At 46.6% G+C, this 18,003-nt stretch overlaps 1 protein-coding gene across 1 annotated transcript in view; it reads right to left on the bottom strand.

The window, feature by feature from the left end:
- The window catches only part of LOC121534150 (serine/threonine-protein kinase N2), a 56,550-nt gene that overhangs the window by 19,383 nt on the left and 19,164 nt on the right, over positions 1-18,003 (bottom strand). Inside the window, exons 2-3 of the mRNA XM_041840667.2 lie at positions 11,448-11,736; positions 4-161 (exon numbers count right to left, since the gene is read on the bottom strand). Coding sequence (XP_041696601.1) covers positions 4-161; positions 11,448-11,736 — 447 coding nt within the window. The remainder of the gene's footprint in view (positions 1-3; positions 162-11,447; positions 11,737-18,003) is intronic.

Below are 18,003 nucleotides of genomic sequence, written 5' to 3'. Positions count from 1 at the left end.
TACCTTGGAGGATCCGTTGGAATACATCTGGATCATATTCTCAGCTCCTTGTTTGCATTTGAGCTCAATGTCGTTTTGCTTCTTCAGAGCAGCCAGTCTGCTACTGCACATTCTGCTGGAATCACTGCTTGGGGTGTCTGGTGTCAGAGGGCAGCCAGAAACTACAATAAACAGAACAGGCATGAGAGGGCAGCCAGAAACTACAATAAAACAGAACAGGCATGAGAGGGCAGTCTGAAACTACAATAAACAGAACAGGCATGAGAGGGCAGTCTGAAACTACAATAAACAGAACAGGCATGAGAGGGCAGTCTGAAACTACAATAAACAGAACAGGCATGAGAGGGCAGCCAGAAACTACAATAAACAGAACAGGCATGAGAGGGCAGCCAGAAACTACAATAAACAGAACAGGCATGAGAGGGCAGCCAGAAACTACAATAAAACAGAACAGGCATGAGAGGGCAGTCTGAAACTACAATAAACAGAACAGGCATGAGAGGGCAGCCAGAAACTACAATAAAACAGAACAGGCATGAGAGGGCAGTCTGAAACTACAATAAAACAGAACAGGCATGAGAGGGCAGCCAGAAACTACAATAAAACAGAACAGGCATGAGAGGGCAGTCTGAAACTACAATAAAACAGAACAGGCATGAGAGGGCAGTCTGAAACTACAATAAACAGAACAGGCATGAGAGGGCAGCCAGAAACTACAATAAAACAGAACAGGCATGAGAGGGCAGTCTGAAACTACAATAAAACAGAACAGGCATGAGAGGGCAGCCAGAAACTACAATAAAACAGAACAGGCATGAGAGGGCAGTCTGAAACTACAATAAAACAGAACAGGCATGAGAGGGCAGTCTGAAACTACAATAAAACAGAACAGGCATGAGAGGGCAGTCTGAAACTACAATAAACAGAACAGGCATGAGAGGGCAGCCAGAAACTACAATAAAACAGAACAGGCATGAGAGGGCAGCCAGAAACTACAATAAAACAGAACAGGCATGAGAGGGCAGTCTGAAACTACAATAAAACAGAACAGGCATGAGAGGGCAGTCTGAAACTACAATAAACAGAACAGGCATGAGAGGGCAGCCAGAAACTACAATAAAACAGAACAGGCATGAGAGGGCAGCCAGAAACTACAATAAAACAGAACAGGCATGAGAGGGCAGCCAGAAACTACAATAAAACAGAACAGGCATGAGAGGGCAGTCTGAAACTACAATAAACAGAACAGGCATGAGAGGGCAGTCTGAAACTACAATAAACAGAACAGGCATGAGAGGGCAGTCTGAAACTACAATAAACAGAACAGGCATGAGAGGGCAGTCTGAAACTACAATACAACAGAACAGGCATGAGAGGGCAGTCTGAAACTACAATAAACAGAACAGGCATGAGAGGGCAGCCAGAAACTACAATAAACAGAACAGGCATGAGAGGGCAGTCTGAAACTACAATAAAACAGAACAGGCATGAGAGGGCAGTCTGAAACTACAATAAAACAGAACAGGCATGAGAGGGCAGTCTGAAACTACAACACAAAAACAGGGATGAAATTAGACTTAAATGCAAGAGGAAGCGTAGCATCTTGATAGCCAATGTAATGGTCAGTGAGCTTATTTTAAAATGTACTGAATTGTACCATGAGTAGGCCATGTGGATACTGTAAATACGGTAACTATAATCACATTGTAATATAGGCCTAAATTAAAATGGAGTAATCAAATTGTGCTGTTTTTTGGTAAAGAAAGGATTTTCCCCAGACATCTTTTTCTATTTAGAGTCTGTTGAGCAATATTGGTAGCTGTCAAGATTGATCCAACGTAACATGGTCAAGGCTTGTACAGACAAGCTGAGTTTCACTGACAGACAGAGATAACAGGTTTCAGTGAGACTGACTCCCAGGTGACAGACAGAGAGAACAGGTTTCAGTGAGACTGACTCCCAGGTGACAGACAGAGAGAACAGGTTTCAGTGAGACTGACTCCCAGGTGACAGACAGAGAGAACAGGTTTCAGTGAGACTGACTCCCAGGTGACAGACAGAGAGAACAGGTTTCAGTGAGACTGACTCCCAGGTGACAGACAGAGAGAACAGGTTTCAGTGAGACTGACTCCCAGGTGACAGACAGAGAGAACAGGTTTCAGTGAGACGGACTCCCAGGTGACAGACAGAGAGAACAGGTTTCAGGTGAGACGGACTCCCAGGTGACAGACAGAGAGAACAGGTTTCAGTGAGACTGACTCCCAGGTGACAGACAGAGAGAACAGGTTTCAGTGAGACGGACTCCCAGGTGACAGACAGAGAGAACAGGTTTCAGGTGAGACGGACTCCCAGGTGACAGACAGAGAGAACAGGTTTCAGTGAGACTGACTCCCAGGTGACAGACAGAGAGAACAGGTTTCAGGTGAGACGGACTCCCAGGTGACAGACAGAGATAACAGGTTTCAGTGAGACTGACTCCCAGGTGACAGACAGAGAGAACAGGTTTCAGTGAGACGGACTCCCAGGTGACAGACAGAGATAACAGGTTTCAGTGAGACGGACTCCCAGGTGACAGACAGAGATAACAGGTTTCAGTGAGACTGACTCCCAGGTGACAGACAGAGATAACAGGTTTCAGGTGAGACGGACTCCCAGGTGACAGACAGAGAGAACAGGTTTCAGTGAGACTGACTCCCAGGTGACAGACAGAGATAACAGGTTTCAGTGAGACGGACTCCCAGGTGACAGACAGAGATAACAGGTTTCAGTGAGACTGACTCCCAGGTGACAGACAGAGAGAACAGGTTTCAGTGAGACTGACTCCCAGGTGACAGACAGAGATAACAGGTTTCAGTGAGACGGACTCCCAGGTGACAGACAGAGATAACAGGTTTCAGTGAGACTGACTCCCAGGTGACAGACAGAGATAACAGGTTTCAGTGAGACTGACTCCCAGGTGACAGACAGAGAGAACAGGTTTCAGTGAGACTGACTCCCAGGTGACAGACAGAGATAACAGGTTTCAGTGAGACGGACTCCCAGGTGACAGACAGAGAGAACAGGTTTCAGGTGAGACTGACTCCCAGGTGACAGACAGAGATAACAGGTTTCAGTGAGACGGACTCCCAGGTGACAGACAGAGAGAACAGGTTTCAGTGAGACGGACTCCCAGGTGACAGACAGAGATAACAGGTTTCAGTGAGACGGACTCCCAGGTGACAGACAGAGAGAACAGGTTTCAGGTGAGACGGACTCCCAGGTGAAATGCACCACACCACAACACAACAGAATGTAGTGTACACAGCCAGGCCATGAAACAGAATGCACCCTGGGTAACATGGAGAAACACTTTCCCTTTGGATCCTCAAGTGACCTCCAAGTCATATTGGACAAAAATCAGACAATTATCACCGTGTTCCATGTAGCCCTATACCCCCCAGTGGCATGCCGAATCAAAGTCGTTTATTTCCCACAATAAAAAGCCCCTATGAAAAGCCCCTATGATGTCTAGGAAAATCCCTCCTGATGTCAACGTAAAGGGTAGGCCGTCATTGTAAATAAGAATTTGTTCTTAACTGACTTGCCTAGTTAAATAAAGGTTAAATCAAAAATTATATACATGTACAGGAGAAGGGAAGAAGGAAGTTACATTACTTCATCACTGTTTAGGTATTTCCCCTTGGGTTACACCATCAAATCACAAAGAGCACTCCTGTACCGTCCTCATGCCTTTCCAGACTGCAGGAATTCATACAGGAGACCGGAGGCAACTTTCTATCATGATTTCTTTGAAGAGGGTAATTCATGATCTACTGCTCCTGTCTATTTAACTCAACATATAGGCCCACTGTACCTTTCACAGGGAATTACAAGAATACAATGTTTGTACAATACTCTCCATGTCTTAGGAAGAGAGTCTACTTGTACCATCAGTCAGCTTATCATAACTAAGCTAGACATGTAACCATTTTCCACATCTTCAAAAGACCTCCCTGAAATCTAAACACTTCCAACTTCCTGTGTAGGGGACAGCAGCTCATAAAGATGGAGGACAAGACAGAATATTATGCTTGTACCTAAAGGTAACTGCCAAAACACCAACATAAAGCGTCTTAATAGGGTGTTGGGCCGCCAGAACAGCTTCAGTGAGCCTTGGCATAGATTCTAGAAGAGTCTGGAACTCTATTGGAGGGATGCGACACCATTCTTCCACGAGAAATTCCACAATTTGGTGTTTTGTTGATGGTGGTGGAAAACGCTGTCGAGAATCTCCCATCCCACTGGGCAAAAACTGGTTCAACCAATGTTGTTTCTACGTCATTTCAACCCAAAAATTCAAAATGTGATGACATTGAATCAACATGGAAAACTGATTTTGATTTGCAAATAGTCAACGTAAAAAGGGAATTTCTTATTTTTTTCACCCAACTTTGAACTTAAATCCAATGACAGGGTGACATTTTTGGTTGATTTCACATTGAATTCACATTAGTTCACAACTTAACCAAACGTAAATAAAAACTAGACGTTGAACTGGCGTCTGAGCCCAATGGGATAGGTGTTGAATTGGGTTGAGATCTGTTGACTGAGACACACATCCTTTAAACCCTCTGTGCTCCTTTGAGACCCCTCTTTCAAAGTCACTGAGATCTCTTCTTCTAACCATGGTAGCCAATATAAACGGGCTACTGGGAATTTTTATACCCTAAGCATGATGGGATGTTAATTGCTTAATTAACTCAGGAACCACACCTGTGTGGAAGCACCTGCTTTCAATATACTTTGTATCCCTCATTTACTCAAGTGTTTCTATAATCTTGGCAGTTACCTGTCCTACTGTGCTTGATCATCAACAGCATTGAGATGTTTGCTTGGCGGGGTCCAGGTTCAATACAGTACCATATAGTGTACATGTAAGCCTACATAGATGAGTGAGTTTTGATAAGACATCATCAATTATATAAAAGGGCTCATAGGAAAACAAATGTGTAAGCATTAAAGTTCAAGAAGAAAAACAATATTGCTCTTGCAAGAGAGTTCCCTGTAAAATCCTATTGCATGACCCCATGAGACTGCTGCAAAATCCAAGATAGTGCAAAGGTAAATAGATTTACAACTAGTAGCTAGGCTTGCCAGAGTTCACGTCCCACATGGCACCCGATTCCCGTATTTGAACAGAGCTCTATGGGCCCTGGTCAAAAGTAGTGCACTATATAGGAAATAGGGTGCCATTTGGGACTCGTCTATATAGGACATAGGGTGCTATTTGGGACTCATATATAGGAAATAGGGTGCCATTTGGGACTCGTCTATATAGGACATAGGGTGCTATTTGGGACTCATATATAGGAAATAGGGTGCTATTTGGGACTCGTCTATATAGGACATAGGGTGCTATTTGGGACTCATATATAGGAAATAGGGTGCTATTTGGGACTCGTCTATATAGGACATAGGGTGCTATTTGGGACTCATATATAGGAAATAGGGTGCTATTTGGGACTCGTCTATATAGGACATAGGGTGCTATTTGGGACTCATATATAGGAAATAGGGTGCTATTTGGGACTCACACAGAGGCTGTGTGAAGGGCAGTCTGTCTCGTGAACAGAGGCGACACACTGCAGCTTTAATGGCTCATGGAACTTAAAAGAAGGGTTTCCAGACACATCTAGTTCCCTAGCAAGCATGTTGAAACAAGGCTAAATAGGCTAGGCCTACTTGAGACCCTTCTTCATGTCCGAATGCCCCTTCACTCTGGAAAAGGGTTTTCCCCTGTTCATGCTGCCTGATGCACTCTGACACATTTACATTTTTTTTTAAACATTTTTAGTCATTTAGCAGACGCTCTTATCCAGAGTGACGTACAGAAGCAATTAGGGTTAAGTGCCTTGCTCAAGGGCACATCGACAGATTTTTCACCTAGTCGGCTCGGGGATTAGAACCAGCGACCTTTTGGTTACCGGCACAACGCTCTTACCCACTAAGCTACCTGCCACATTGACACATTGACTTCCCAATTATATTGTGCTCTGCAACCACCCCTTTTTAGTCTCATCTATTTCACTAGCAGAATGGCTGCTCTTTCATTATTTCTTATTTTTATTAGTTATCTATTTCTTTACTTAACACTTATTTTTCTTCAAACTGCATTGTTGGCTAAGGGCTTGTAAGTAAGCATTTCACTGTAAGGTCTACGCCTGTTGTTTTCGGCGCATGTGACAAATACAATTTGATTTGATTTATAGTCTGGTGGACACTTGACTACTTGACTTGAGACCCTTCTTCCTGTCCTAAATAACCTTGAGGGTCTGGAAATAGAAATGGCCCCATAGCTCATGCTTCCTGATGTACTACTCAGACACGTGCACTTCCAATTAAGGCTACAGCCCTTCCTCTAAAACACACAGAGCTCATGTGCACTCACTCATACAGATCGTTTGTATGTATGTATTGATATTTAGGCTACGTCTGCCTTTTTTATTGTATTTCTGTCCTTGAGCTGTTCTTGTCTATTAAATGTTCTGTATTATGTCATGTTTCATGTTTTGTGTGGACCCCAGGAAGAGTAACTGCTGCTTTTGCAACAGCTAATGGGGATCCTAATAAAATACCAAATAGGCTGTCATTGAGTCGTTAATGACCAGTGGATGCAAAAATACACAACGGTCTACAGTAACCTTGCAGCAAACAAACCCACGCAGACAAGCAGAGGGCAGAACAATGCATCTCTTCTCTGTCTGGTAATCCCAGAGCAGCACGATGACCCAGCAGAAGGCCTCAGCCCCTTCCTTCCTTCATTAGCACTAGCTGTTGAATATGAATGTAAAGGACTGGCTGTATTCATCATGGCTGCTATGTGAATAAAACAATGCCTGGGTTCCTGTCTGTTGCTGCATGCTAATCATAGGACTGAGAGACACGGGGCTGAGAGAGAGAGAGACACGGGGCTGAGAGAGAGAGAGACACGGGGCTGAGAGAGAGAGAGACACAGGGCTGAGAGAGAGAGAGACACGGGGCTGAGAGAGAGAGAGCGACACGGGGCTGAGAGAGAGAGAGAGAGACAAGGGACTGAGAGAGACACGGGACTGAGAGAGAGAGAGACACGGGACAGAGAGAGAGAGACACGGGGCTGAGAGAGAGAGACACGGGGCTGAGAGAGTGAGAGAAACACAGGGCTGAGAGAAAGAGAGAGAGAGACACGGGGCTGAGAGAGAGAGAGAGACACGGGGCTGAGAGAGAGAGAGAGAGACACAGGCTGAAAGAGAAACAGGGCTGAGAGAGAGAGACAGGGCTGAGAGAGAGAGACGGGACTGAGAGAGAGAGACACGGGGCTGAGAGAGAGAGAGAGAGAGACGGGACAGAGAGAGAGAGACACGGGACTGAGACAGAGAGAGAGAGAGACACGGGGCTGAGAGAAGGAGAGAGACACTAAGGGCTGAGAGAGAGAGAGAGAGAGAGACACTAAGGGCTGAGAGAGAGAGAGAGACACGGGGCTGAGAGAGAGAGAGACAGGGCTGAAAGAGACAGGGCTGAGAGAGAGAGAGAGACAGGGCTGAAAGAGAAACAGGGCTGAGAGCGAGAGACACGGGACTGAGAGAGAGAGAGAGAGAGAGAGAGAGAGAGAGACAGGGCTGAGAGAGAGAGAGACATGGGACTGAGAGAGAGAGAGACACGGGACTGAGAGAGAGAGAGACACGGGACTGAGAGAAAGAGAGAGAGAGACACGGGGCTGAGAGAGAGAGAGAGACACGGGGCTGAGAGAGAGAGAGAGACACAGGCTGAAAGTGAAACAGGGCTGAGAGAGAGAGAGACAGGGCTGAGAGAGAGAGACGGGACTGAGAGAGAGAGACACGGGACTGAGAGAGAGAGACACGGGACTGAGAGAGAGAGAGAGAGAGACAGGACAGAGAGAGAGAGACACGGGACTGAGAGAGAGAGAGAGAGAGACACGGGGCTGAGAGAGAGAGAGAGAGACACTAAGGGCTGAGAGAGAGAGACACTAAGGGCTGAGAGAGAGAGAGACACGGGGCTGAGAGAGAGAGAGAGACATAGGGCTGAGAGAGAGAGAGACAGGGCTGAAAGAGAGACAGGGCTGAGAGAGAGAGAGAGAGGCACAGGCTGAAAGAGAAACAGGGCTGAGAGAAAGAGAGACAGGGCTGAGAGAGAGAGACGGGACTGAGAGAGAAAGACACGGGGCTGAGAGAGAGAGAGAGAGAGACGGGACAGAGAGAGAGAGACACGGGGCTGAGAGAGAGAGAGAGAGAGACACGGGGCTGAGAGAGAGAGACACTAAGGGCTGAGAGAGAGAGACACTAAGGGCTGAGAGAGAGAGAGAGACACGGGGCTGAGAGAGAGAGAGAGAGACACGGGGCTGAAAGAGAGACAGGGCTGAGAGAGAGAGAGAGACAGGGCTGAAAGAGAAACAGGGCTGAGAGCGAGAGAGAGAGACACGGGGCTGAGAGAGAGACAGGGCTGAGAGAGAGAGACACGGGACTGAGAGAGACACAGGGCTGAGAGAGAGAGAGACACAGGGCTGAGAGAGAAACAGGGCTGAGAGCGAGAGAGAGACAGGGCTGAGAGAGAGAGAGACAGGGCTGGAAGAGAAACAGGGCTGAGAGCGAGAGAGAGAGACACGGGACAGAGAGAGAGACACAGGGCTGAGAGAGAGAGAGAGACACAGGGCTGAGAGAGAGAGAGAGAGACACTGGGCTGAAAGAGAAACAGGGCTGAGAGAGAGACAGGGCCGAGAGAGAGAGAGAGAGAGAGAGACACGGGACTGAGAGAGAGAGAGACACGGGACTGAGAGAGACACGGGACTGAGAGAGTGAGAGAGACACGGGGCTGAGAGAGAGAGAGAGAGAGAGAGAGACACAGGACTGAGAGAGAGACACAGGGCTGAGAGAGTGAGAGAGACACGGGGCTGAGAGAGATGGGGCTGAGAGAGAGAGAGACGGGACAGAGAGAGACACAGGACAGAGAGAGAGAGAGAGACACAGGACTGAGAGAGAGAGAGACACGGGGCTGAGAGAGAGAGAGAGACACGGGACTGAGAGAGAAACAGGGCTGAGAGAGTGAGAGAGACACGGGGCTGAGAGAGATGGGGCTGAGAGAGAGAGAGACGGGACAGAGAGAGACACAGGACAGAGAGAGAGAGAGACACAGGACTGAGAGAGAGAGAGACACGGGGCTGAGAGAGAGAGAGACACGGGGCGGAGAGAGAGAGACACGGGACTGAGAGAGAGAGAGACACAGGGCTGAGAGAGTGAGAGAGACACGGGGCTGAGAGAGATGGGGCTGAGAGAGAGAGACGGGACAGAGAGAGACACAGGACAGAGAGAGAGAGAGACACAGGACTGAGAGAGAGAGAGACACGGGGCTGAGAGAGAGAGACACGGGACTGAGAGAGAGAGAGAGACACGGGACTGAGAGAGAAACAGGGCTGAGAGAGTGAGAGAGACACGGGGCTGAGAGAGATGGGGCTGAGAGAGAGAGAGACGGGACAGAGAGAGACACAGGACAGAGAGAGAGAGAGACACAGGACTGAGAGAGAGAGAGACACAGGACTGAGAGAGAGAGAGACACGGGGCTGAGAGAGAGAGAGACACGGGGCGGAGAGATCAGTGAGTCTCTGCTGGTGAGTCCATAGTGTTCTATATCTATCAGTGAGTCTCTGCTGGTGAGTCCATAGTGTTCTATATCTATCAGTGAGTCTCTGCTGGTGAGTCCATAGTGTTCTATATCTATCAGTGAGTCTCTGTTGGTGAGTCCATAGTGTTCTATATCTATCAGTGAGTCTCTGCTGGTGAGTCCATAGTGTTCTATATCTATCAGTGAGTCTCTGCTGGTGAGTCCATAGTGTTCTATATCTATCAGTGAGTCTCTGCTGGTGAGTCCATAGTGTTCTATATCTATCAGTGAGTCTCTGCTGGTGAGTCCATAGTGTTCTATATCTATCAGTGAGTCTCTGCTGGTGAGTCCATAGTGTTCTATATCTATCAGTGAATCTCTGTTGTGCGGCACACGAGGTGATGAAGTTTGACTTGTATGCAATTTACTGCTAAATGCTTGCCATCAGATATCTTCTAACTGTCTAAGATGTGCTATACTCTCCAGCTGTGTATTTGGTTACTTGTTCGTTAGCTAAGTAAGTGTCTGAATTAATAAGGAGACAGAGTGTTAGCTTTCTGATGAGTTTGAGAAGTCCAAGAGCTCCGGATGAGTTCTGTACAGTTGCCATTTTCCCCCTGTGCTTCCTATTAGTGTTTTCCCCCCTCCTCTCGGTTCTTCTCCCCTCTGCTCCGTGTTCACATGCTGCTCTTCCTTCAGAAAAACATGCATCACAACTTTGTTCATTTCCACAATTTCTCTCGTTCACTTTCGCATGTAAAATGGCTACTAGATATACTTGTATCTCTTCATGAACTGGATTTGCCTGTCTTTGCAATTAGTTTGTTTGTTTGCGCGTCCATGAGAATTCGCTATTACCTGTGCTAATTCTGTTAGCATTCTGGTAATAGACACCCCAAAGTTTTTTTTTTAGGTGTTTTTAGCGTCCCCTTGTGTGCTATGCTGATAATACTGTAAATCCTGGTTTGGCGGAAGAACGGTATGACGATATGAAAATCTGGATCCCTCCCAAGCTTAATGCTTATTAGTCCAGGACTTGGCTTAATCTATATCCGGGAGACTTGGCCCTTAAACTCTCACCTCATCCACTTTACCAAACATTGGGTATAACAGTTATGTGTTAATTTCACCATAACTAATAGTACCTCTAGGTTAGGGGTAAGGGTACTATACCTAGTTGTTAGGGTTAGGGGTAAGGGTACTATACCTAGTTGTTAGGGGTAAGGGTACTATACCTAGTTGTTAGGGGTAAGGGTACTATACCTAGTTGTTAGGGGTAAGGGTACTATACCTAGTTGTTAGGGGTAAGGGTACTATACCTAGTTGTTAGGGGTAAGGGTACTATACCTAGTTGTTAGGGGTAAGGGTACTATACCTAGTTGTTAGGGGTAAGGGTACTATACCTAGTTGTATGTCTCCGCCATCATTTCCGCTCTTATCCAGAGCGACTTACAGTTAGTGAATACATATTTATTTTTTGTATTTTTATATTTTTTATTCTTTATTATTCTTTATTTTTTATTCTTATATATTTTTTTTATACAATTGGCCCCCTGTGGGAATCGAACCCACAACCCTGGCGTTGCAAACGCCGTACTCCATCAACTGAGCTACATCCCTGCCGGCCATTCCCTCCCCTACCCTGGACGACGCTGGGCCAATTGTGCGCCGCCCATGAGTCTCCCGGTCGCGGCCGGCTGCGACAGAGCCTGGATTCGAACCAGGATCTCTAGTGGCACAGTTAGCACTGCGATGCAGTGCCTTAGACCACTGCGCCACTCAGGAGTGGGTAAGGGTTAGGGGTAAGGGTACTATACCTAGTTGGATCTCGGGGTCCTTGACCACGATGTGGGCGTTGAGCTCCTGGAGCTCCTGGTGGAGCTCCTCCAGCTTCTTGTTGCTCTTCTTCAGCTGGTTGTCAACGTAGGCCAGGCTCTTCTTGTCCGTGGTGACCTTCTTCAGGTTCTCAGCCCCTTCCTTGATCTTCAACTCCTTCCTGATCTCCCTCTTGATATGGTCCTTGATCTCCTCTAACTTCTGCTGCACCATGGTGTCTGACAGGTCCAGGTTCTCACCCAGACCCAGCATGTGGTCCCTGGCGTCTCCCTGGAACAATACAAATCAATAAAAATAAATCAGAGTGACGCTTCAAAGACCAAACGTACATTTTAGTCAGATTAATTCCTGATTCCTAAATGGACTGAATTTAAAATGGGATTGGCATTGACCCCAATGGCGCTGCAGTGGATGGAAACCACATTATGGGCTCCTGACCAACTCTGCTATTTTGTGTGTTTTTACACGCTGATCTTAACTTTTTTTGTACATAATGTCTCCGCCATCATTTCCTATGTCCGAAAACAGCTTCCGGACATTAGAACAGTGATAACTAACCTCGATTTGGATGACAATTTCTACTTCATCGAGTCAGCAGCTCTGGACGTTCTGCTTACTCCTGACCAGGCCCTAATCCCCGGGACTCAAAACAGGAAGCGACGGCGCATGAGGCAAACGTGCCGGCATCCTGACGAGACTACGTTGGCGAACAAATAAACCGCCTTTACCCTCCGTTCTATTGGCCTAACATACAATCACTACAGAACAAACTGGACGAGCTCCGTTGGAGACTATCCTATCAACGGGACCTGAAGAATTTTAATATTCTATGTTTCTCGGAGTCGTGGCTGAACAAGGACATGTATAATATACAGTACATCTCTCTGGCTATTTCATGCATCGTCAAGACCGGTCGGCAGCCTTGGTTAAGATGAAGGGGGAGGGGTGCGTCTCTTTGTTAACAACAGCTGTTGTGCGAACTCTAATGTTAAGGAAGTCTCAAGTTTTTTGCTCGCCTGAGTTAGAATATCTAATGATAAGGGCCATAAGCAAACAATAAAATGCACATCCAGAGGCGGCGCTTCTCGTGGCCGGTGATTTTAATGCAGGGAAACTGAAATCCATTTTACTTCATTTTTACCAGCATGTCACCTGTGCAACTAGAGGTGACAAAACTCTTGATTACCTTTACTCCAAAACACAGAAACGCATACAAGGCTGACCATAACTCTACCCTCCTGATTCCTGCTTACAAGCAAACTCAAATAGGAAGTACCAGTGACGCGCTTAATACGGAAGTGGTCCGATGAAGCGGATGCTAAGCTACAGGAATGTTTTGCTAGCACAGACTGGACTATGTTCTGGGATTCATGCGATAACTATGAGGAGTTTACCACATCAGTCACCGGCTTCATTAATAAGTGCATCGATGACGTCGTCCACACAGTGACCATACGTACATATCCCAACCAGAAGCCATTGATTACAGGCAACATCTGCACTGAGCTAAAGCTGCCACTTTAAAGGAGTGGGACACTAATCCGGTTGCTTATAAGAAATCCTGCTACGACCTCCGAAGAGACATCAAAACAGGTAAAACGTCAATACAGGACTAAGATCGAATTCTACTATGCCGGCTCCGACGCTCGTCGGATGTGCCAGGGCTTGCAAACTATCACGGATTACAAGAGGCAAACCCAGCCGCGAGCTGCCCAGTGACGCAAGCCTACCAGACGAGCTAAATGCCTTCTATGCTCGCTTCGAGGCAAGCAACACTGAACCATGCATGAGAGCACCAGCTGTTCCGGACGACTGTGATCTTGCTCTCCGTAGCCAATATGAGTAAGCCCTTTAAACAGGTTAACATTCACAAGGCTGCGGGCCAGACTGACTACCAGGACGCCAACTCCGAGCATGCACTGACCAGCTGGCAAGTGTCTTCACTGACATTTTCAACCTGTAATACCTACATGTTTCAAGCAGACCACCATAGTCCCTGTGCCCAAGAAGGCGAAGGTAACCTGTCTAAATGACAATTGCCTGTAGCACTCACATCTGTAGCCATGAAATGCTTTGAAAGGCTGGTCATGACTCACATCAACACCATCATCCCAGACACCCTGGACCCCACTCCAATTCGCATACCGCCCCAACAGACGACACAATCTCTATTGCACTCCACACTGCCCTCTCCCACCTGCACAAGAGGAACACATATGTCCGAATGCTGTTCATTGACTACAGCTCAGCGTTCAACACCATAGTTCCCTCCAAGGTCATCACTAAGCTCAGGACCCTGGGACTGAACACCTCCCTCTGCAACTGGATTCTGGACTTCCTGACGGCCCGCCCCCAGGTGGTGAGGGTAGGCAATAGCACATCCGCCACGCTTATCCACAACACAGGGGGCCCCTCAGGGGTGTGTGCTTAGTCCCTGTTGACCCACGACTGCATGGGCACGCACGACTCCAACACCATCATTAAGTTTGTTGACGACCCGACTGTGGTAGGCCTGATCACAGACGACAATGAGACAGCCTATAGGCAGGAGAACAGTGACCTGACAGTGTGGTGCCAGGACAACAACCTCTCTCTCTCAACGTCAGCAAGAGCTGATTGTGGACTACAGGAAACGGAGGGCCGAGCACGCCCCCATCCACATCGACAGGCCTCTAGTGTGGGTAGAGTGTGTTGAGACCTTCAAGTTCCTCTGTGTCCACATCACTAAGGAATTAACATGGTCCACACACACCAACACAGTCGTGAAGAGGGCACAACAATTCCTCTTCCCCCTCAGGAGGCTGAAAAGATTTGTCATGGGCCCTCAGATCCTCAAAAAGTTATACAGCTGCACCACTGAGAGCATCTTGACTGGCTGCATCACCGCTTGGTATAGCAACTGCTTGGCATCCAACCGCAAGGCGCTACAGAGGGTAATGCGTATGGCCCAGTACATCACTGGGACCGAGCTTCCTGACATCCAGGACCTCTATTCCAGGCGGTGTCAGAAGAAGGCCCTAAAAATTGCCAAAGCCTCCAGCCACCCAAGTCATAGACTGTTCTCCCTGCTACCGCACAGGAAGTGGTATCGATGCACCAAGTCTGGAACCAACAGGACCCAGAACATCTTCTACCCCCAAGTCATAAGTCTGCTAAATAGTTAACCAAATAGCTACCCGGACTATCTGCATTGACCCCCTTTGCACTCTTTTGACTCATCACATACGCTGCGGTCTACTGCTTATTGTCTATCCCGTTGCCTAGTCACTTTATCCCTACCTATATGTACATATCTACTTCAATTACCTCGTACCCCTGCACTTCGACTTGGTACTGGTTCCCTGTATACTGTATATAGCAAAGTTATCATCATTGAGTTTTTATTCCTTGTGTTATTATTTTTACATTTCTCTCTCTGCATTGTTGGGAAAGGCCCGTAAGTAAGATTAGTTTTTATTTTTTAACATCTGTTGTTTACGAAGCATGTGACAAATACCATTTTATTTGAGTCCTGTTGGTCTGTAATCTAGCAGTACAGTTACTTGGCTGGCCGTCATTGACGGCTCTGTGACCGTTATGTAACGGACTAAAGAGAAAGCAGCTAATCTGTGGCTGGTCAGGCGTCAGGCTGGTCAATACTGAGGCACGGGGCCTCTCAGTGGTGCTGCTAGTCCGTGTGTCCCAAATGGCACCCTATTTCCTATATAGTGCACTTCTTTTGACCAGAGCTCTGTAGGCTCTGGTCAAATGTAGTGCACTATAAAGGGAATAGGGGTGCTATTTGGGAGACATCCTCTACACTGACCAAACACACTAGACCTTACCAGCTGACCTTAACAAAAGTCCTCTGGCTTGCTGGTCACACAATGACAGGGAAAGCAGAGGAAACACATCACTGCAACAGGATAGACAGAGAGGGCCTCCCTCACAGACCAAGTACACTGTTGTAGGTTACAGAGCAGACCAAGTACACTGATGTAGGTTAAATAGCAGACCAAGTACACTGTTGTAGGTTAAATAGCAGACCAAGTACACTGTTGTAGGTTAAATAGCAGACCAAGTACACTGTTGTAGGTTAAATAGCAGACCAAGTACACTGTTGTAGGTTAAATAGCAGACCAAGTACACTGTTGTAGGTTACATAGCCTGCTGTATTGTTCACGTCAATTTAAAAAGGGTAAGCGACAAGCATTTCCTGGACTGACCTGAAGTCAAATGTAATTGTGGCCTAACTCCGGTTACTGGGCATAGCTCTGTGAAACATCTATTCACCCGTTGTAAACAGGTGACTGCTAATGTTATTTGGTACGGGAGCAAACCCTGGATTTGGATTTAATAAACTGCCCACCACATTCTTCTTTGAATTTTTCAACTCTGAGTCACTATTGAAGAGCGGGCATAGCTCTGGAACCGGCCTTCGTTTTTTGGCCCAAACATAGCGACCATGATTGGTTTAGATTTGGTCCCCAATCATAGACGTCTATGTTTTACAAGTTTGGACAGTACAGTAAAGTAGAGTATAGTTCAGTTCAGTACACAGTAGAGCAGTAGCGGTGCGTGGGTAAAAATCACTGGGGAAGCCAAGCCCGCTCAGTTTAGCTCAACGAGCCAAGCCCGCTCAGTTTAGCTCAACGAGCCAAGCCCGCTCAGTTTAGCTCAACGAGCCAAGCCCGCTCAGTTTAGCTCAACGAGCCAAGCCCGCTCAGTTTAGCTCAACGAGCCAAGCCCGCTCAGTTTAGCTCAACGAGCCAAGCCCGCTCAGTTTAGCTCAACGAGCCAAGCCCGCTCAGTTTAGCTCAACGAAGATTGGCTCATTTTTTAAAATACTTTTTTCTTTTTTTTGTCAAGGGTGGCCAGATGCTCGCTGGCTTCCCTTGCCTTCAACGCTACGGGCGGCAACAATGTCATACTTGTTTTGACCAGACAGCATCAGATAGATGGCCTCCACATAGAGAGACAGAGGGGCGCTGTTTCACTCGCTCGGAAGCTTTCTCCTGTGAGATACATCCAGCCTCTTGCGAACTGAAGGAAAATTATGAAACACATCATGAATACATTTACATTTACATTTTAGTCATTTAGCAGACGCTCTTATCCAGAGCGACTTACAGTTAGTGAATACATATTTTTTTTATACTGGCCCCCCGTGGGAATTGAACCCACAACCCTGGCGTTGCAAACACCATGCTCTATCAACTGAGCTACATCCCTGCCGGCCATTCCCTCCCCTACCCTGGACGACGCTGGGCCAATTGTGCGCCGCCCATGAGTCTCCCGGTCGCGGCCGGCTGCGACAGAGCCTGGATTCGAACCAGGATCTCTAGTGGCACAGTTAGCACTGCGATGCAGTGCCTTAGACCACTGCGCCACTCAGGAGTCTGAATACACACCACTGCACTAGATTAGAGTACCCTCTACTGTTCTCCACTGAGCTCTACTGTGCTCTACTTTGATGTCCAAACTTGTTAAACATAGATGTCGATGATTTTGTTCAGATTTGGTCCGGTCCTAGCAAATCTGGTCTTGTTTTGTGGCGGAGCTCATTAAAATAATAGCCAATGTGTAGAATAATACGAAAATATGCGAAAGGAGGATATTGCATATTTCTACCTTTGCGTACCTATTTAGGATACGTCACCATGAAGAGAATGGCATTCATATCAGGGTTTTCCCGCAAGGAAAATTTGGCACCGGACAACGTGACCGGCAAGATTCTAATTTACCGGACATTTGAGAAATGTACCGGACATCCATATGCATTGGGAGTGTAACGCATTAGGGCGTCCACCCACGGTGCTCAAAATCCCATTTAGATTATTGTAATTCATTTTAACGGAATAGAAATGAGCCTGTAAAGAAGAACAATGTTCTTATACCAACATGACAGGTTTTATTCAAAAGCAAAACATTGCCCGTTACGTCTTCATCTCTGCTATAAAACATAAATGAAAATCATTTAAAAAAGACAAAACATTCAGTAATAAAACACATCTTCAAAATATAATATTTGTATAATATAATTTGCGAACGACCTGTCCTAAAGGCTTTTTGTATGAACATTTTCATTAATAAATAACAAAACACAGCCGTTTTTAAATACAATATAGGCCTCTCTAATTTAATTTAGCCTAGGCATTAACATTTTAACTAGGCCTAATAAATAACATGTCTGTCTATGAACACCATGGCCGGCTGGTCATGGCTAGAAGGGATCAAATTAATGTCAGATTTGAGTTTTGGTAGCAGGTTAGAACTTACACAGCAGGTTAGGAGAATTAGGTTAATGTTAGGAAAAGGGTTAGGGTTAGCTAAAATGCAAACAAATTCTACTTTTGACGTTAATTTGACAAAAGCTGGATCCCTTCTAGCCATGACCGGGCCGGCTCGTCCCACTCCCGCTGAGATGCAGCACCACAGCAGTGGAAAGAGGACACTCTAGGCGGCCACAAAATGAATAAATGATCAAACTGACGTTGGACAATCAAATTGGATATGTAAATAAACTACATTCGTTAAGGCTGTTTCATTGAGAGAAAG

The sequence above is a fragment of the Coregonus clupeaformis genome, chromosome 20, assembly GCF_020615455.1.
Source record: "Coregonus clupeaformis isolate EN_2021a chromosome 20, ASM2061545v1, whole genome shotgun sequence".
In the NCBI taxonomy this organism is placed as follows: domain Eukaryota; kingdom Metazoa; phylum Chordata; class Actinopteri; order Salmoniformes; family Salmonidae; genus Coregonus; species Coregonus clupeaformis.
Note: the sequence above shows the minus strand (reverse complement) of the source record. Positions and strands in the feature narration are given on the sequence as shown.